A 19,774-nucleotide genomic window follows, 5' to 3' on the forward strand; every position below is an offset into this window, starting at 1 on the left:
AGGGTCAAGCAGAAATCTCAGGCCTGAAAGTCATATATGGGCTTGGGCCCAGCCCCACTACCTTCCCCTCTTCATGCCTGTGGCTAGCTGTGCAACTTTGTGTGAGCCACTTCACCCTCAGTTTCCCTGGTTGAATGGAAATGACAGTCATGTTGGGAGGCTCCCATCAGTTGGTGACTGCAAAGCCTTGTGCCTATGGAGAAGAGGCACACCTAGCCCAGGCTCTTTCTTGCTGTTCTATGTAGGCTTTGGAGCATTCATTTTTTGCTTATTAACATTTCTCTTAAAAAAATTTTTTTTTTAAAGACAGCTCTTCTCAACTGTGTCATGCATGACTCTGGAGTCTATTTTCCTCCCTCCTTACCCCTCAGGCTCTTACCCTGAGCTTCAGATCCCTCTCCAATCTCGTGATTAGTGACTAGCAGGGATGGTGGATCCTTCTTGCCCCAGTATCCCTTGCAAATGGGGGATTCCAGAAGGGAGCCTTGGGGAGATCCTTTCAGCAGAGCAGGCAGTACCACTTCCTCTTCCCCTTTGCTTCCCTGGCACTGTGGTTAGGAAGCCAAGAGCTCCCCTTGTCCAGCAGGGGCCACCACAAGAGGCTATACCCTATCCTACCCAGAAGCCCTAGCTCACTGCTCTCTGCTTCTGCCACCTCAGCTGTGGTCACACTGGCCCTAGGATCTCTTCCTGTCTGGCTGCACAGGCTTGGGCTCTCCCCTTGGTCAGGAAGTCATGGCACAGGAAGGATAATACCTGCTTCAGGAAGTGGGTCCAGACCCAACACCTCTCCTGGACTTAGAATCTGAATCCCCAGGAGGGGGTCCAGGCCCTGTAGGGAGGCAAGACTGTGGCTGGAATGCTGTCTTCCCCTGTAGGGCTCTGCTCAAACTGTGGCCTAGCTCTCCCAGAGTTCAGCAGGCAGGGTGTGGCCTCACTCAGCTGTCGTCAGAGAATAATAACCCTTGTGCTTTCTGTTTGCTGAGCATTTTCTCTTGCTTTTTCTTTTCTGATCCCCACCATTGCCTCCTCTCTAAGGCTGGCAGGTAGAAATTGCCATCTCTAACACCTCTGTGCTGAGGAGGATTCCAGAGGCCAGAGTGGGAAAAGATGGCTATACTCCTGGTTCTCCATCCCCACCTCCCCAGCTCTGGCCTGAATGAGGGCAGGGCCTTTTTGAGAGCCTTAATGAACTGAAGGTATTCCTGGGCTCCCCTGTGGCAGGCCAACTATGACAGGGGGCTATGATGATGTGGGGGCTGGCTTAGGTCAGCTAAGCTTGGCCCTGGGGAGAGCCCAAAGGACCTGTGGCTCTAGGCCATACTATATCCCTTTGCCAAAACCTTCTCAGACCAAGTGGACTCCTTAAGGAGACTCTCGTCCCACACAGCAGGAAACTGTTATTCCCAGAGTCTGGGGCAGTTCCCTTCCACTCCCTTCCTTGCCCCCCTTTGCAAGCAGTCCCAGAAGCTCCAGCTTAGCTCTCATGACCAGCTACTCTGCTCTCTTCCCCCACTGCCTCCTGCCTGTCTGCCTGTCTCCTTCCTGGTTCTTGATACTCTCTGACCCTTGGAAAGTTTTCTTTTGTTTGTGCTCATCATCAGGAAGGCTAGGCCTTCTGTGCTCCTCTGAGAGATTCCAACGGGACTGTTTGAGGGGGTTTCCAGGTAAGGGAAAGTTAGGTGTGAGCAGGAGCCCCTGGGGTTTCTGTGTCAGGCATCTTCCTGGGATGGAGGGGTGGAAAGGAAGGCATTTATTAAACACAGACTGTGTGTCAAGCCCCATTCTAGGCATTTTCCCAACCTTCTAATAGAATCCTGGGTATTACCATTCTGTTTTTAACTATTGATGAGACTTGATTGGTTGAATCCAGTGCTGGATTCAAACTCATATCCAGTTGCTCTTCCCAGTGCCCTGAGCTCCCATCTCCGTCCCAGGCCAGGCTGCTTAGTGCAGGGGTTGAGGGGAGTGTCATTGGTCAGTACCCCCACCTCCATTCTATAGGATTGGTACCTCTGCTTTTGGTCTTATCATCCTTGACCCTCCTTGGCCTTGAGGTCAAAGAGGATGATCAGGGCAGCTGCCCTCAGTCTCATTCTGTCCCAAAGTCCAGGTGGAGCTCATCTCCCAACTAGTCCTGTGAGGCCAGTGAAGTGGAAAGCTCATGGGGCTGGATCCCCCTAGCCTGTGTGGTATAGGAAGTAGTGGGTTCCTTATGGTGTGACCTTAATATTTTCCCACTCTGTCTTCAGTTTTCCCATTCGTAAAAGATGATTTTTCAAACTGGATTTTGACACAGAAGTCTTTTTCTTTTAAAGACAGCAAGCATAAGAATTGAGCATAGCTCTGGGTCATGAGTTATCCCAGATACTTTCTCCCTCACCTCTCCCAGTCTATGGGACTTTTCCTATGAGTAGGAAAGACCCATGCCATTGTAGCAAGGGTTGGAATCAGGATTCACAGCCAGGAAAGCTGCCTCTGACTTGGGCTGGGCTGGTAATTATGGGAGCTCAGGGTCAAGGAGCGCAGAAGAGAGAGGATTCATGACTAAAACAAGTATGGAGCCATTCTGCTCAGTTCCCATCTCCCTTGAGTTCTGCTGACTTTCCACTCTAGGTGGCCACACAGCTACTTAAACAAACACCCCTGTGAAAGTGCCCAGGCCATGTCTCTGGGCACAGTCTGGGTCATCTTATAAGCTACCCTTTCCTGAGCTGCAGCTGTGCCCCACACCATGTAGATTCCTCCCTAGTGATATCCCATGGGGCTCCTCCAACTTGAATCGTTCCATTTTTGGTCCAGAAAATGGTCATGGGGATTCAGAATTATGTGGTAGATCTTAGAAATAACCTGTTTTATCACTGGACCAGGGGACATAGAGACTGCCATCACCTGGTGGCAGCATATCTAATTACAGTCATTACTTGTCACCACCCCCACTGCCCCCACCAGCATCCTAGGCTGTGCATTGTAGCAGCAGGAGGGGAGTCCTATTTTCTCCACTTTACGGCTTGCCCAGTGTGCTAACTAAAAGCTCGCCAAACACCAATAGAGGAGCTGGACTGGCACACAGCCTCTGGAGGAGCTGCCTGGGTGGATGTATAAGCACAGTCCTTTTGACTTTCAGATCCGTCTGCGGTGCCAGAAGGGCATCCCACCTTCTCTGCGGGGCCGTGCTTGGCAGTACTTGTCAGGAGGCAAGGTGAAGCTACAGCAGAACCCTGGAAAGTTTGACGTGAGTGGCCCTTCCTTCACCCTACCCTCCCTTCCATGTCTCTTGATGCCCTACCCATGGCAGCAGTCCTCCATGTACTCACTTGGACCTCAGCAATATGAGCTGATCAATAGGATCACCCATAAAATGCCCCATTGGCCAGGCCTATTCAACCTGTGACTCCTGGGGGCTCTGTCCATCTGAAGCTCCAACTGTGCAGGCTTCAGTGGGATGGACAGATTTTGCATCCTCTATTCCAGCTCTTTATTTTGTCAACCACCCAGTTTTGTTTTCTTGGGGTTAGCAGGCCATCTCCCAGCTCTTGGTTGTCAGGAGGGGATACTCAGACCACTTCCCTGACTTCCTTGGGCTCTGTGCTCTGGGCTTTTGGAGGCCTGCCCTCAGGACCACAGGACCTTCAGTAATCTTAGCCTCCCATCCTCAACTCTTTTCTCCTGCCTCATCCAAGCTGGCCAGACACAGTTCACCTGTGCTGCTAGTTGTCAGCCTTAGGGGTGGCATAGCCAAACCAGTATCCTTAAGGGTTAGAAACCAGTCAGTGGCCAGAGAGGGTGTCCTCTGCAGGCATGCCTTCCCCTCCCCACCTGCTGCTCCCTACCCCATCACTGCCAGAGTAAGAACACCCCTTCTTTCATGGGCTTCTTAGGGCCCACCTGGGCGGGGCAGCTTCTCCAGGAGTTGGCTCCCCTGGGGTTGCCCCTGCTTACCTCCTAGACCTGGCCGTAGGCATCAGGGTTTCTTCCAACCTCTTGGGACTGGTGACAGGCAGTGAGAAAGAGCTGCCAGCTACCAGCTTTTTGTTGACATACTTCATGCTTCAGCAAACACTCCTGTTTTGCCAAACCTGTTCCCTAAGAAGAGTAGGTGGGGCAGGGGAGCCTAGAGTTTCTGCTGTTGACCTGAAGAGGGTGAGAGCCTTTTACTAATAGTACTTGGCCCTGGAGCTGGGGGATTTGGTGGAGTGTCTGGCTGAGGGCAGCTCTGAATCAGATTGGACTGTCCTACCAAACATCAATACCAGGTCCTACTAGAGCAGCCTCTTGACTCCAAAGCCTACCTCCCAGTGTCTTCCTCCCATCCCTTACATTTCAGGAGGCTGCATCCTGGATGGAGGGAAAAACTCAGTGGTGGGAACCTCACCCCAAGGTTACCTCTGGCTGCCAGAGCACAGGCATAGGAGCCAAGAGCTTAGTTGGCCTGGCCAGACTCCTGGTTCCATAGTTAGCAAATGTGAGCACGTGTTGTGTGAATAGCAGAGTATGGAGCATGTGTGTGCATTTTGTGTGTGGGGAATAGTGTATCTGGAGAGGAATCAGCCACCTCTGTGGAGTCTTGAGGGTTGCTTGTGGGAAAAGGTAGATTTTTCCCAGAAAGGCCTTCTAGATACTCTGAAGCTGAGTAGTGGGTCCCCAAGGCAGTCCTGGGGGCTGGAACAGTAGTTTTCGAGCACACCTAGAAGGACTTTGCCTGTGGATGACATGGAGGAAGTAAGCAAGGTTGAGAAGCTCCCTCTGGCTGCTGTGGACAAGATAGCCAAAGGCAAGGGTACAGTGACAGGCTATTGGTGGCAGCACATAACAGCATCTATTCCTGTGTTCCCCTGAAGATCCAGGTAGTTGACCCCAACCTCAGCTGTCAGAGAAGGTTCTGCAGCCTCTTGTGGTTCTGTCTTCTCCCACACTTGCTCTTCTTCCTCCTTCATTGGGCAGGCAAGTCCTTTCCTTACCCGGTTTTCTTCTCTGGCTTCACCTCATGATGGTGCCAGTGCCTTCAGGCTCTCTTGGAGGCGCAATAGTGGCATGAGTTGCCAGCGGCTCACACCTGCCTTTGATTCCCAGAGCGCTTTCTCCCCATAGGTCCTTCAGCTATACCTTTTTCTTTCTCACCCACCCATGTGTGGTCAAGTGCTTTGGGCTGCTGAGGTGTCAGGCAAGTACATCCTAGGAACTGACTTTTTGGAGTCTCGGGTCCCTACCTTACCAGAGCCCTCGGGAGAATTTGTAGGATCCTCCTCCACTTTCTGACAAAAGCAATCCTGCATTGTGTTCAGACAGTATCCAGCCCTGGGCTTGACTTGGGAAGTTCATAGGACATGCACAGACCCCCATCTTTAGAATATGTGGGACTCTAGAGGTTGTATACCCACTTTTTCACTCTGTGCCTGCTCAAGGGCCCTCTGTGGAGGCACCTCGCCCTTCCTTCCACCTTCCAGCCTTGAACATTCCATCAGTTTTTTCTCTCAGACTCACTCTCTCATGTCAAGTTACCTGGCACCCTAGGGTTTTAGCTTAATATTGGGACACCCCCACTGAAAGGGCACAAGAGAGAAAGGAGCTTGTATGAAGACACCTGCCAGTCAAGGCCAAGGCCTGGGTCTGTGTGCACTGGTGTGTTTGCTGAGAACCTGGCCCTCATCCCAGGGGCCTTCCCTAATGCTGCACGAGCCCCGCAGGCAACATGTACTTAATCTGTTTCCCTGCTCAGCCCTCTGGGTTTCCTTTTTATTGATATATTCTTTCTTTTTTTAAAGTTGGGTCATGAATTTACAGAGGGTAAAATGCACAGATCTTAAGTGTGCAGTTCAGTGAGTTTTGACAAATAATACATATCCATGTAACTAACAAGCAAATCACAATATAGGACATTTCAAATGATGAGGAAATGATTTTTGTTTGTGTAATACTTTGTTTTTTAAAACTCATGACAAAATGTTCACAGAAGTTCAAAGAAAACAGTAAAACTTAGTTGAAACCCCAGCACCCAGAGATGGCTGAGTTTAATGGTTTGACAAATGTCATATCCTTCCACATAACACTCTATGCAGATCTCTCCCTCTCTTTCCCTCTCTCACTGTCTCTTTCTCACACCCACACCCACACACAAACACCCTTACCTGAATAGGTGACACCACTTGCACAGGGAGACAGAGAGCAGAGGAGTTGGGATCAACGGCTGTGAGTCAACCTGGCTTCCAGGCCCAGCTCTACCATTTTTCTAACCATGAGGATTTGGGCAAGTGACTTTTCTTTCACCTTCAGTTTCCTTATCTGTGAACAGTATAATGGTAGGACTTTTGGGATTAAGGAAAAGAGTCAGTGACGCCCATGAGTGGCTCAGAGCAGTGGCAACAGGTGGTAGCTATTGCTTTGATAGTAGCCTTCCATCTTAAGGATGTGACATAAGGTATTTGAGTAAGTCCTGAATAAAGTGTCTAGGGGTTATTTCTAGCCACAGCTATGACAGACACTTGACCACATGGGTCTTCCTGGATCACCCCTCAGAGTTTCCTTGCCTTTTTGCCTCTGCCCAGGCTTCCTTACCTGAGCTTCCTGACTTGTCTTCAGGAGGGCCCAGTTCATGATAGGATTGGGTGGGCATTACTCCTGGCAGGGGGCTCCTCCAGTACCCAGGACAATTGTATATTCCAGCAGCTATTCCTAACTCCTAATACATGCTCTTGACCTTGTTTCTAGGAGCTGGACATGTCCCCTGGGGACCCCAAGTGGCTAGATGTGATTGAGCGTGACCTGCACCGGCAGTTCCCTTTCCATGAGATGTTTGTGTCCCGGGGAGGCCATGGGTGAGTAGGCTGGGCCTTGCACACTGGAGGTGGCTCTGAGCCCTGTCCCTCAGAGTGCAGAGGGGGTAAAATGAGTTCCAGAAGCTGGCAGCCCCAAACTCCACTGTTAGAGTTTCCCTTTGGTTTGAATCTGATGGGTCTTCTTAGCTTCTCCTCTTACCTCTGGGGCAACTTTCATTTACTCCCCAGAGTGCTAGAGCTTGCCTGGTCCTCTTCTAGAAATAAGTTTCGGTGGTAAGAAAGAGTGTTAGAGATAATTGAGTGCACAGAGAGTATGTAGGAAGGGAAGGATAGGCAGGCCAGGCCAAGGGACCAAGACAGACACCTAGGACAAAGCTGACTTGGCCAAGGGGACACAACTGCTGAGTAAGAGCCCCAGACTTCCAGCCCTGACACACCCTTACCTTGTATCTGGTATCCTGCCTGGCTCTGCCTCTGCTTTCTCTTTGAGCCTCTGCCCTCACCTTTCAAACTGGGGGAGGGGGTGCCCTCCTGCCTCCCTCCTCTGGTCTTGTGAGAGTCTGTGTGCTACAGTGGGAGACTGACCCCTTGCTGACCACAGTCAGGTCACCAGAGAAGAGCAAATTCTAAGACAGGTCTGGTCTGGTAGGGCATAGGTAAGGACAGCGGATGGCAGAGTCACACCTATCTTCCCTGCCCCACTTGGCCCTTCCACAGCCAGCAGGACCTATTCCGTGTGCTGAAGGCCTACACCCTATACCGACCTGAGGAGGGATACTGCCAGGCCCAGGCGCCCATTGCTGCTGTTCTGCTCATGCACATGCCTGCTGAGGTACCACCAGGCCCTGGGCGGGTGAGTAGGTGGGCAGGAAATACCCAGCAGCAAGACCTCATGTCTCTCTTGCCCCCAGCAAGCCTTCTGGTGCCTGGTGCAGATCTGTGAGAAGTACCTGCCTGGCTACTACAGTGAGAAACTGGTGAGTGTTTGTGGTTGGAGACCTGGCCTGGGACCTGCTGTTTGTAGCCTCTCCAGGCCTTTCTCTCCGCAGCCACTCTTGCCCCAGCTTAAAACCTTCCCAGACTTCTGTTGCTTTCAGGCTGAAGACCCAAGGCCTGACACGATCAGGTCTTCTAGGCTCCAGACTCATTGGTTCCACCCTGCCATCCATCCCTGCTTCAAGCCGTCTGGCTGTTGTCAGGATCTCAGTTCCACCAGTGCACCAAGTTCTTCCCTGCCTCAGCCTTGGCATAGGCTTAAATCTCTACCCCCTTCCTTCTTTTAATAACCCCTGCTTTCCTTCAGTTTTCAGCCCTTAGGGAGCTTTCTGTGACCCTGACAGGTGGGATCTCTGGCACATGCTAATCCAGCATTCCTGGTCCTGCCATATTCTGGGCACTTAGCCACCCCCTATGCCCTGCTGCTAGTCTCTTTGCTCCTGTAATTCATCTGTCTGCCCCTTTTTACTACATGCTCCATGAGGGGGACCAGCTATGTCTTGTTTGCTCTTCATTGTATCCCAACACCCAACACAAGGTTGGCTGCCTACAGGCAGTAGCTGCCTGAGAGATGAATGAATGCCTGCCTGGTACTGGGAGCCAGGGCGTAGTCTCTGTCCTGCCTGCTGTGAGCCTACATTCCTGGTCCCATGGCCTTGCTGTGTCCCCAGGAGGCGATCCAACTGGATGGGGAGATCCTCTTCTCACTGCTGCAGAAGGTGTCACCCGTGGCCCACAAGCACCTCAGCAGGCAGAAGATCGACCCACTGCTGTACATGACAGAGTGGTTCATGTGTGCCTTTGCCCGCACCCTGCCCTGGAGCTCTGTGTTGCGCGTCTGGGATATGTTCTTTTGCGAAGGTACTGGGTTGGGCTCAGGGGAGCACCCCTGCTTCTAACCCAGCCCAAGGGGGCCTCTATTTCCAGAGAAATTCCTTACAGGCCCCCTTACCACCCCCTCATGCAGGAGTCAAGATCATCTTCCGTGTGGGACTGGTGCTGCTGAAACATGCATTGGGCTCCCCTGACAAGCTCAAAGCCTGCCAGGGCCAGTATGAGACTATCGAGCAGCTGCGGAGCCTTAGCCCCAAAATCATGCAGGAGGCCTTCCTGGTCCAGGAGGTATGACCCACACCCTTCCCTTACCCCTGGGTGGGAGCAGGAGACATGGGGGTCCTTTGGAAGGGGCCTTGTAGCTCTGCCCTTGAAGGTGAGTCACTGGTGTCAGGCCTGGTGCTCAGCAGCTTAGGATAGTATGGGTAGACCTTATCCTCCTGTCTCAATGAGAAGACAGGGTCACAGAGAGGCCTAGGTTTGCAGGGCCTCCCAAGTTCTGAACCACTTTGGAATGAAAGAAGCTGCAACTCATCACCTCTCTTTTTCCCTGGTACCACATCCATGGCCTTGGCTTTATTTTCCCTTTTTTCTTTCTTTTGTGCAATTTTGTCTCTCAGGGGCTATACTTTGGTGACGTATAGTTGGGCAAGTGGACTCATGAGTTGTGGGCAGCTTTCTCCATAGAGGCAATGGGCCTCAAGTGCCTGGCTCACCTGGCACTCAGCTCTGGGACTTGTGATCACCACAGGAACCAGACCCCCATTATTCCTAAGGTCAACCATTAGTGACCAAGACTGGAGGACACTGAGGGAGAACAGACACCAGGCTGGGAGACAGAGGGGAAGTTTCTTCCTGGTCTTATCTGCCTGTCACCATCCACACAGGTGGTAGAGTTGCCAGTGACAGAGCGCCAGATTGAACGTGAGCACCTCATTCAGCTGCGGCGCTGGCAAGAGACCCGGGGTGAGCTGCAGTGCTGCTCCCCGCCCAGGCTGCATGGTGCCAAGGCCATCCTGGAGGCGGAGCCAGGCCCCCGGCCCACACTGCAACCCTCACCATCCATCCGCCTGCCCCCGGATGCCCCCCTCCCTGGCTCCAAAGGCAAGCCCAAGCCACCCAAACAGAGCCAGAAGGAGAAGGAGCAGTGGAAGCAGGCAAAGGCAAGTGGGCAGCTGGACAAGCCCCCAGTCCCAAGTCAAGCCAAGGTGGCAGCTGCTGCAGGAGATGCATGTCCCCCACAGGATGTACCCCCAAAGGATCCAGCCCACCAGGACTCAGCCCCGCAGGACTCAGCTCCCCAGGATTCAGCCCACCACCACTCCCAGGATTCAGCCCACCACCATTCCCAGGAGAGCCTGACGTCCCAGGAGAGTGAGGACACCTACTTGTAACCCTGGCAGCTCAGGCCTGTGGCGTGGGGTCTCCACATACCTGACATACCTACACGGTTCATGAACTGACATTCGAGGGCCAGCCCACGCACTGAGGGCCCAGCTGCCTGGCCACTGGGTGGCAGAGAGTCTGGCTGGCCCAGCACAGATTCTGCCTGAGCCTCCTTATTTATTTTCTCCAGAGTGGAGCTTGGGCCAGCCCAGCTGGGACAGGCAGAAGTGAGGACCCATGGGTGGTGCCTCACTCAGCCCCCTCCTCCTGGGGGGATGCTCCCCAGGGCTAGGGTGCTGTTGTGAGGAGAGAGGGTGGGGTAAAGGGTGGGGTGCTCTTTGTGTAAAATAGAAAAATGATTTTGTACAGAAATAAACAGGCTTGTGTAGAGAGTTGCTGTGCAACTAGGGACTGGGAAGGAGAGCTACCTCTGTGCTCAGTATCTCCTCTGTGCCCTATAGAGCCCCCCATCCTTGCCCCAGCCCAGCACCAGGGCCTCTCTAGAAATGATTTTGCCATAAGGATGCCAAGTCCAGGGCCAGTCCTGTTGCTGGCCCCCACTTTCTCTCACCCTATCCACTCTTCCCCATGTCCACCAGCTGCCATAGATGAGGGTCACCGGAGCTAGAGCCCAGTGCTGGAGCAGAGCAGGGGCCTGCTTCCCAGGCCTTGATATCTACCCACCTCTGACGGGGAGGGGCTCCTTAAGAAGGTCTTTTCAGGGCCTTCCTCCACCAAGGCCTGACCTGGATACCACTTCAGATCCCAGTAAGGGTCTGAGTGTTCATTTAGGTTGAGTGCTGGAGCCAGGGGTGGGGGACCATGAATGCCGTTACATGCTAAGTCCAGACCTCCACTTTAGGTAGAGGGGTGAGGGGAGAAGTTTGGGTCTTTGATAAAAGGCTGCCTGTCATTTCCTGGTGCTCAGCATGTGCCAGGCTGGGCTGGTTATATCACCTGCTGATCAGGTAGGCTCTATTATTATCCCCATTTTACAGATGAGCAAACAGGGGAGCTGAGTGGGAAAGATGAAGCTGATTGATTTGCGCCTAGAGTCCCTCAGTTACCTCTCCTGAGCAGCGTGCCTGGTGACCTGGCAATGCCATTGAGGGCCCAGGCAGGCACTATGGTCACAACCTGATGACTGTGAGGGTAAGGACAGGGTGTCCCTGGGAAAGGCCCTCCCTTCTGCTGAGGAAGCAGCTTTTCCAGTCAAACAATAGCGTCTATTCCTGGCAGGCTATCAAGCTGGGCTGGGCTGGGCTGGGCCATTGTGGGAGGGGGTGGGAGAGGGAGGAATAGAGCCTCCCTAAGAGCTTTCAGGCATCACAGGGCCTGGGCCTGGAACATCTTGTCCTGGTACAGCTGGGGATACTGAGGCCTAGGGAGGTCAAGCGCCTCTGAGTCTATCAGGGCAGGCTACCACTTCCTGCCTCCCACCCCTCACCCCTGTGGTTTCCCACCCCATCTGTACCTGTCATGAGGGGTTTTGAGGACTCCCTTCCCCCTGGCTTTCCAGGGAACAGGCCAGGATGTGGCAGCTGCAGTGTTCCACAGGAGCCCCCTGAGCCAGAGAGCCCAGGGAGGGAGGGTGCTGCCCAGCTTCCATCCACCTACAGTAGAGGCTTCTGAGCAGACAGGAGGCTTGTGTAGGCCTGCTGGGTCCCAGTCAGGCCTGAGGCCTGCTTTAACCTGTTTGGTTCAAAGCTTCAGTTCTGAGGCCTAAGGATGCTTGGGCCAGACAAAGGTCCCCCAGAGCATGCTCTGTCTGTCTTGCTACAGAGCCAGCCTAGGTATGCTGATGCCTGCTTAGACTTTGAAGTCTTCTTAGACCTGAGGCAGCCTGAGCCGAACACATTCTAATGTTGAAATGAGCCCAAGTTGGTCCTAACAAGCCTCAGATCTGGGGCATCTGCCAGTGCTGAGGGCCTCTCTGGGCATGAAGCAAGTTTACATGTGCTCAGGCCAACTGGGTTCTGCTAATGGCTCACTCTTTGGGAGGTCTCAACAGGGCTCAAGTCTGAGATCTGAGTACCCATGAGCCCCAGATGCATGGGAGTGTCTACTGAAGTCTGAGCCTGGGGCATCCCTGGCCCAAGCGCTTAGTCGTGAGGGGTCTCAAGCCATAAATAAGCCTGGCCACCTTCATTACCCTACCCTACAGTATGTTGCTCAGACATAAGTGGCTGGGGCCCTCCCTATCTCTATGACCCCCGTGAGTAAGTGCATTCTTCCTCCGCAAGAGGAAGAGGGAGAAAGGCAGCAGGACACTTCGTTGGGAGAGAATCACAGGGTCACCAGGGCTTTACAGCATACCCCTCCATACTCCAGAGTTTTGGAGGCGACACTCTGGTCCCAGCTGAGCCCTGGTTCGCCTCACGGCCCTTCGGAGCCTCAAGGATATCAATCATAAGACCCATATGGGGACCCGAAGGACAAAAACCTATTCCACACCTCCCCCATGCTCCCGACCCCAGCAAGGCAGGAGGCCTGCGGAAAAGCCGGCTGAGGGGGCGCGGCATAGGCGGGGCCTGGAGGACTCAATGGGGCGGGATCAGCCTAAAATCTCCAGCCAACGCTGAAGGGGCGGAGTCATCGGGGGCGGAGCTCGGCGGGCTGGAACACGAGGGAAGAGGCTCTGGCCTCAAAAAGGAGGCGTGGCCACTCCAGATAGGCCGCTCATTCCTGAGGGCGTGGCCGTCAGGGAGGTGGACACTGCATGGGGCTAGGAAGATCCACGGCTTAGCGGGCGGCGTGGAAGCGGCTGCAGAGCGGCTCCTTTAAGCCCCCGGCACCGCCCCCACCGCCCCGCCCCCCGCGGCGGTCTGGGTCTGGTTGGCGACCCGGTCGGGTCCGCGCGGACCGTGATGGAGCTGCACATCCTAGAGCACCGGGTGCGGGTGCTGAGCCTCGCCCGCCCAGGTCTCTGGCTCTACACCCACCCGCTCATCAAGCTACTCTTCCTACCCCGACGCAGCCGGTGCGCGCCCGGGTTCGGAGGCATAGATGGGGGTGGGCTTCGCTGTTGTTCCGGGACGGGGTCGGGAGATTAACATAGCCGCGGGGCAAGCGGGAGCGGGCGGGGAGGGCCCTTCTCCTCTCTACCCCCCGCCCTCCCCGCACCCCTTCCACCCCCCCCCCCCCCCCCCCGTCCCGGCCTCCATCCGGCTTGGGCCTACCTCCCTGGGACCGCCGCCTATCCGGCCCCGTGAGGCCCCCTCCCAGAGCTAGTTAAGGCGCAAACAACCCGGGATGGGCAATGCTTAACTCCGAGTGGTGTCAAATGGACGCAGTTCCTTCCTGGCGACTATGGGGAGCTTTTTCCAGATGCCTCCCATCGGGTCAGAGGGACCGATCTAGGGGGCCCAAAGTCCGACGCCCCCGGGGGTGTCGCCGTGGGTGAGCCTCCCCTTCCGGAATGGAGGGTCCGGAGCTTCTGCGGAGGTCGGGAGGCGAAAAACAGTTTGTGATTCCGGTGATGAGGCCCACACTCCCCTGGCCCGGGAAGAAAATTGGGGCTTGAGGGGGCAAGCAGGGGTCTTTCCAGGCGCTTGAAGTGAAGTCTGCTCGCCCCCTCCGCTCAACCCAGGCTGAAGATGCCCCCCACCCCCATCCAGGTGCAAGTTCTTCAGCCTGACGGAGACCCCCGAGGATTACACGCTCATGGTGGACGAGGAGGGCTTCAAAGGTGGGGGCTGGGGAAGGATGTTGTGCTCCCCTCTTTGTGGGATTCTCACTAGATGCCGGAATCCAGAGTCCCAAGATCTGGATGCGAATTTGACTCCACCACTCACTGGCTGTGTGCCCTTGAGCAAGTCACTTCCTCTCTCTGAGCTGTTTGTTTCCTCTTATGTAAAATGGGTATAGTTATGGTTCTTGCCTAATAGAATCCCATGAGAACTTTATAGACAGGGGTTTGAAAGGCACTTGGCAGCCTCAGGCCAGTAGCAGGGCTTCAGTTACAGTTCAGAGCAAGAATGGGGGTGTTCCTGAGGCATTTATATCCCCCTGGCCATTATTTCACGCTAGACTTATCTCCCTGGTGCGGATCATCCCCTCCCTGACTGGTCTGGGAACTCCAGGAGTCTGAGGGCTGGGAAAGGAATGCAGGAGCAGGCAGCCAGTCCAGGGCAGGGTCCTGGGGGCCTCCTGGCTGCGGTTGGGAGATTAGCAGACACCTTGGCCCCAGCTTCTACTCCGGACTGGACGCCAGCCTGGTTCCTCCCTCCCTGGTCTCTGGAGCTGATATCTGGCTCCTACTCCTGCCAGCCTGACCCGTCCTCACAGGTCTGGAGTCTCAGGCCATGAAACTGTGGCTTGGCCCATCCGCTGGACCCTTCCAGGCCTTAGTTTCCCTGTTTGTAATGCGGGAAAGTCTGGGTCTGCTAAGGGAGAAGCGCATCTCTCTGCCAACCTGATCTGCTGGCGCCCCCTGGTGGTGCCAGGTGGTATAAAACCTCTGTTCACCCAAAGAATGCCATCATGATATATAATGCTGTCATCCCATTTTACAGATGAGGAAACTGAGATTCAGAGAAGTTAAATCATTTGCCCCAGGTCAACAGCAAGTAAATGGTGAAGCTGGTGTTTAAACCCAGGTCTGTCTAAATCTGGAGTTCCAGTCTTAACTGGAAAGTTTGCATCCCTGGCAGGCCAGCACCTGAAGAACTTCTCAGTCCTTACATACATACAATTCTCAGGAGCAGAACTTAGGAGAGGGAGACAGCCCCAGTCTCCAGACCTGCTCCTACCTTGGTAGAGCACGCCCCACCTCCCCCCTCTCCACCCCTGCCAAGGCATAGACAGGGAAACTGAGCGGCAGGGGACAGCCCAGTAGGTCCTGACATGGTGTATACTTCCTGCTCACAGAACTACCCCCATCTGAGTTCCTTCAAGTGGCTGAGGCCACATGGCTGGTGCTGAACGTGTCATCCCACAGTGGTGCAGCAGTGCAGGCTGCTGGGGTCACCAAAATCGCGCGCTCAGTCATTGCACCACTGGCCGAGCACCATGTGTCTGTGCTGATGCTGTCTACTTACCAGACGGACTTCATCCTGGTGAGTTTTCTGCAAGCTCCAGTGCAGGGCAGGGTGGGTTTGGGTGCCTGGGGGCTCATGTGATATATCATCTCCCTGTGGTCCAGGTGCGGGAACAGGACCTGTCTGTGGTGATCCACACACTATCCCAGGAGTTCAACATTTACCGAGAAGTGGGCGGGGAGCCTGTGCCTGTTGCCAGGGATGATTCCAGCAATGGCTTTCCCCGTTCTCAGCATGGTGAGGTTACCCTCTGACACCCAGACCTAGGCAGGGCCTCCTTTTCCCACTGGGACCCTTCCCTTGTGAGGATTGGTCTGCGGGCATGGGGATACCAGCTGATACTGACTGCCTCACAAGACAGGGAAATGTGGAGGAAAGAGGTGGGTTCCTGTAGAGCATGACCCTACACCCCACCCAGATGGCCCTATCTGGCCACCAGGGGGCACCCCAACCCACAGTCTCCTTAACACCGGCTGCTGCCTGGTCCCTCCTAGCAGGACCCAGCCCCACTGTGCATCCCATCCAGAGCCCACAGAACCGCTTCTGTGTCCTTACGCTGGACCCTGAGACACTGCCAGCCATTGCTACCACCCTCATCGATGTTCTCTTCTACTCATACAGGTGGGCCTTGTTTGCACTTTGTTTCTCTTTTCACACCATTGTTCCCTATCCTGTGTTCCACTACCTTCCGCTTGTCCCTCAGTTCTGCAGCTCTGTGCCCTGTTCTATGTCTTGGGTTCCTGGCAGCCTGTGATACCCGTGTGCCCCTCACTGATGTTCAGGGAAGATCTCGATGCCACAGCTGCAACCCTTTCCTGTATTGTGAACAGACAACCCCGAGCCATGCCTTGGTCTGGTCCTCTGCCAGCCCTGGGGTCCAGTGTCTTTGGAACAGGCGAGATTTATTGTCCTCCCCCACCTCCACCTGACACCATCAGGAGATCAGGGCCCTTGGACAGAGGAGGAGAGTGGCCCAGAGATAGGAGGAGATGCAGTGGGCCGGGTGCCCTGAAGAGCACTTGAGCCTTCTGTCCCTTCCCAGTGCCCCCAAGGAGGCAGCCTCTGGTGGTCCTGGACCCAGCTCTATTACATTCTTTGCCTTCTCCCTCATCGAGGGCTACATCTCCATCGTCATGGATGCTGAGACGCAGAAAAAGTATGTGACTCCTGACCCCTAGTGGACCATAGATCCTAAGCCAGTCCTAGGGAGGGAGGAGGAGGTGGAGCATCAGACTCTGAGGTCACCAGGTCAACCTGCTCCCAGGGGCTCACATTGGGGCAGGGAGGGGACAGGTGGGTGCCCTGCCCACTGCCTGCCTGCCTCTCCAGGTTCCCCAGTGACCTCCTGCTGACCAGCTCCTCGGGGGAGCTGTGGAGGATGGTGCGCATCGGTGGACAGCCCCTGGGCTTTGGTAAAGGCTGCTCCTGGTGGGCTGGGGACTTGGGGGGAATCTGGGGGGGGGAAACCAGGATGATCCACATGCACCCCCCTCCCCCCCCCCCCCCCCCCATAACCCTCAGATGAGTGTGGAATCGTGGCTCAGATCGCAGGCCCCCTGGCTGCAGCCGACATCTCTGCCTACTACATCAGCACCTTCAACTTTGACCATGCCCTGGTAAGCACCATGGGTTGGGCTCCTGGAAAGACACTGAGGCCCAAGAGAGTGGTGAGGGTACAGGATGTAGTCCATCTGGGCCAGGAAGTCAGCATGGCCCTGACCCCTCTCTCCGTCCACCTGCCCGCAGGTGCCTGAGGATGGCATCGGCAGCGCCATTGAGGTCCTCCAACGACGGCAGGACGGCCAGGGCTCCTGAGGCCTCCATGCTGTCCCCTCACCCCAGGCTTCCAGAGACTTCTCTAAGCTATTTCCTCAAGCTCTGGGATGAGTCCTCCCCACCCCCATTCCTGCTGGGGGACCCCTCCTTCTGCTCTCTGTATGTAAGCTGCGTGCAGGCACCGGCTCTCACGTGGACACGTGTGTCTGCCCACGCAGGGGAACACGGTGCTCCGGGCTTCCTCCAGGAAGCCCTCACCCTTCACTCCCTGCTCGGCCTCAGTGTTTGCACATTCCCTGCCTGAGGCCCAAGACATCCCCCCTCTCAGTGCCCTGAGCCAGCTGCTCCCTTGGACAGGGCCCTGGTCTCCATTCTGCTTCTGGCTGGGTCACCTTCCCTGGCCAGGTGAGTTCTGACAGTGCCTGCCCCTCCCGGGGCCTCCAAGAAAAGTATTTTTACATCTTTCTCCCTTTTTTATTGACTTATTAATAAAGGCTTATAGTTACAAAGGGTTGGGCTGTGGTCCATGGGGGTTGTTTGAGCTCAGCCATGGCTACTCTGCTGCTCCTTCCAGCCCCTCTGCCTGAGGTCCTGGTCATCCCTGTGTAGCTGGCTCTGGCTGGGCTCACCTGACTCAGTTCTCGCCTCGGGGAGAACCGAAGCCTTGAGAGGTGATGTGACTTAGCCAAGGTCACCTGATTCCCATCCAAGGCTACCTGCCTCTGAAGCCCAGCCTCTTCCTTCCTTCCTTCCTTCCTTCCTTCCTTCCTTCCTTCCTTCCTTCCTTCCTTAATGTTTTTATTTATTTTTGAGACAGAGCATGAGCAGGGGAGGGGCAGAGAGAGGGGGAGACACAGAGTCTGAAGCAGGCTCCAGGCTCTGAGCTGTCAGCACAGAGTCCGACATGGGGCTCGAACTCACAGAGTGTGAGATCATGACCTGAGCTGAAGTCGGACGCTTAACCAACTGAGCCACCCAGGCGCCCCGCTCTTTCTTCCTTTCTTGCTGTTTTGCAATAGTTCAGAAGGTTCTGAACATGGTTAGAGATTCCCAGACCATCCCACCTGGAAGTCCTCCAGCCTTCCCTGCCACCCCAAGGTGGGCCCAAAAGCACCTTTCTTCTAGACTGCTGCCTGCTTGCTTTTAGACCATGCCTGAGTCCTGGAGGTCCCACACAGGAGTCCCTGTTGACCAAAAAATCAGTTAGTTCTTGTCACCAGGGCTCTCCTGGAGTAGTGGTAGGAGGGGGGCCAGCCAGAGTGGGGACCTGGGAGTCCACACACTGGGCTTCCCCTGGCCAGAAGGAGAGGACTGGGGCCTGGAGGCCACCTGGAACCCAATGTGCCTTCAAAGGCTGCCTTCCTGGGCTAGAGTCTCAGCACATGTGGGCCTGGGTTTCCTGTCACAGAGGGGCTGCCTCCCTGCTCCACAAGACTGGGATTCCACTGTGGCCAGATGGGGCCCTACAGATGTGCTGGGGAGGTTATCAGGTACCCTCAGCCCAGACCCGCCCACATTCAGGAAAGGAAGAAGGGTGTGACTTCGGCGTATTCAGAGGTTGCAGTGGCTCCCCAGAAAAGCCAGAACGGGGGCCAGGCCTCTGGCAGTGTGCCCACCCTACCCCTGGGACCCAGGGGCTACAGATCAAGGAGCAGAGAGCACAGCCCAACCTGGTGAGTGAGCGGTCGGGGACCCTAGACCATCTCCTTCCCCTCAGCCTCTGTTTCCTCATGTGTATCAAGATCTAGGAGGCAGCTCCTTCAGGATCCCTATTCTTCTTGGCCCTGGGAAGGTGGCATTGCTTTGTAGTTTGACTTGGGGGAAAATTGGGGAGTTCTGGCTTCTCTCTGGAGGGCCCACCCTGGGCCCTGGTTCAAGGGATGTCTTGGGCTGAGTGGGGGCTTTAACACCAGAATCCTTAGGGCTCCTGACCTGCAGGTAGAGAGCTCCTGGGCCCCATGTTCAGCTCTGGGGACTCTGTCCATCTGTCTGCTTATGAGTCCCTGTGAGTCATGGGCTGATTTGGATGTTTCTGTCATCCCGGCTTTCCAGGTGGCATCAGGGTTTGCCCAGTCCCTCAGACCAGGTCTTAACCTGGCATTGGTTAGTTCTTGGCATGCTGCCCACAGGTAGGGGGGCCACCGGCATGCCCCAGTGGGCTAGTCTGACTTGGACCCAGGTCTAGAGCTCACGTGTGTCTCTTTGCCACATATGTGTGAGTCTGTGTGGAGGGGCTTAGCTCCCAGGGCATTAGAGTCCTTGGGGCTCACTGAGTCAGCTTGGCCTTCAGCAGGTTATAAATGGGGAGATCTGCTCTGAGATTGCCAGGAAGACCAGGACCCACCTGGGGTCAGGGCACAGGGCTTGGGAGGTGACTGGGGCACACTCAACTGAGAGGGAACATGGCTCTGGACCTCACATGTGGCTGATGCTCTGGGTACCATTAGATAGACAGGCCTTAAGCTGTCCCAAGATGAGGTGGGGGGCTCCCAGAATCACCTCTTGGTCCCACCCAGGCCCCTGAAGAGTTCTAGAACAAAGGAAGTCAGTATGGTCAACCCAGGCCTGGAGTTGAGCACAGCTTGGGTCATTCAGAACTGAGGTTGGGGTGTGCTCACTGGCACACAGTCCACATCTTTGTCCTTCCAACCCTGGGAGCCCTAGTCCACCTGTCCACATCAGCACAACCATTCCTGAGTTCAAGGGTCAAGGCCCCAGACTGCGGAGCCTGAGTGCTCATCCTCATAAAGATGGTAGCCTGTGTCTGGGGAAACTGTACCCACAGTCCCCTGGGGAGTAGGAAGGTGCTCTTAGCCCTCTGACTGCCAGCCCAGTGTCTGACATCTGCTGGGAGGATGTGAACCTAGGTGGGGGGCTCTTGGGTGGGTGGGGACAGGAGATGAGGAAACCTCAGGCGGGGAGAGTCAGTGGCTCATTTCCACCCTTTCTGATTTTGCATGCCCATGC

At 55.2% G+C, this 19,774-nt stretch overlaps 2 protein-coding genes across 8 annotated transcripts in view; both read left to right on the top strand.

The window, feature by feature from the left end:
* The window catches only part of TBC1D10A (TBC1 domain family member 10A), a 31,042-nt gene extending 20,641 nt beyond the window's left edge, over positions 1-10,401 (top strand). The window contains exons 3-9 of the mRNA XM_025933305.2: positions 3,128-3,235; positions 6,709-6,815; positions 7,494-7,608; positions 7,688-7,753; positions 8,444-8,633; positions 8,740-8,894; positions 9,494-10,401. Of these exons, the coding sequence (XP_025789090.2) occupies positions 3,128-3,235; positions 6,709-6,815; positions 7,494-7,608; positions 7,688-7,753; positions 8,444-8,633; positions 8,740-8,894; positions 9,494-10,000 (1,248 nt within the window). The 3' untranslated portion in view covers positions 10,001-10,401. The remainder of the gene's footprint in view (positions 1-3,127; positions 3,236-6,708; positions 6,816-7,493; positions 7,609-7,687; positions 7,754-8,443; positions 8,634-8,739; positions 8,895-9,493) is intronic.
* Positions 10,402-11,280: 879 nt separating this feature from the next.
* Positions 11,281-17,316, top strand: CASTOR1 (cytosolic arginine sensor for mTORC1 subunit 1). 7 transcript variants are annotated; one of them, XM_086682088.1, is made up of 9 exons: positions 11,281-12,972; positions 13,610-13,680; positions 14,862-15,049; positions 15,136-15,268; positions 15,526-15,652; positions 16,074-16,187; positions 16,361-16,443; positions 16,553-16,647; positions 16,778-17,316. In XM_086682088.1, exons 1-9 carry the CDS (start codon positions 12,860-12,862, stop codon positions 16,844-16,846), a joined length of 993 nt encoding a protein of 330 aa, XP_086538214.1. In that variant the 5' UTR covers positions 11,281-12,859; the 3' UTR covers positions 16,847-17,316. The 7 variants fall into 7 exon arrangements, with proteins under 7 accessions (XP_086538214.1, XP_025789206.1, XP_086538217.1 ...); XM_025933421.2 differs by having other exon boundaries at positions 11,282-12,972; positions 15,529-15,652; XM_086682091.1 differs by having other exon boundaries at positions 12,862-12,972; positions 13,582-13,680.
* The last annotated feature ends 2,458 nt before the right edge of the window (positions 17,317-19,774 follow it).

Source organism: Puma concolor, chromosome D3 (genome assembly GCF_028749965.1).
Source record: "Puma concolor isolate L17-30 chromosome D3, mPumCon1.1.hap2, whole genome shotgun sequence".
In the NCBI taxonomy this organism is placed as follows: domain Eukaryota; kingdom Metazoa; phylum Chordata; class Mammalia; order Carnivora; family Felidae; genus Puma; species Puma concolor.

Bases quoted from the DNA above. Each gene is read 5' to 3' on its own strand.
- CASTOR1 (XM_086682086.1), top strand. From the start codon at position 13,252: ATGCTTAACTCCGAGTGGTGTCAAATGGACGCAGTTCCTTCCTGGCGA. The intron at 16,444-16,552 runs GTAAAGGCTGCT...CATAACCCTCAG, and splicing joins TGGACAGCCCCTGGGCTTTG to ATGAGTGTGGAATCGTGGCT. The intron at 16,648-16,777 runs GTAAGCACCATG...ACCTGCCCGCAG, and splicing joins TCAACTTTGACCATGCCCTG to GTGCCTGAGGATGGCATCGG.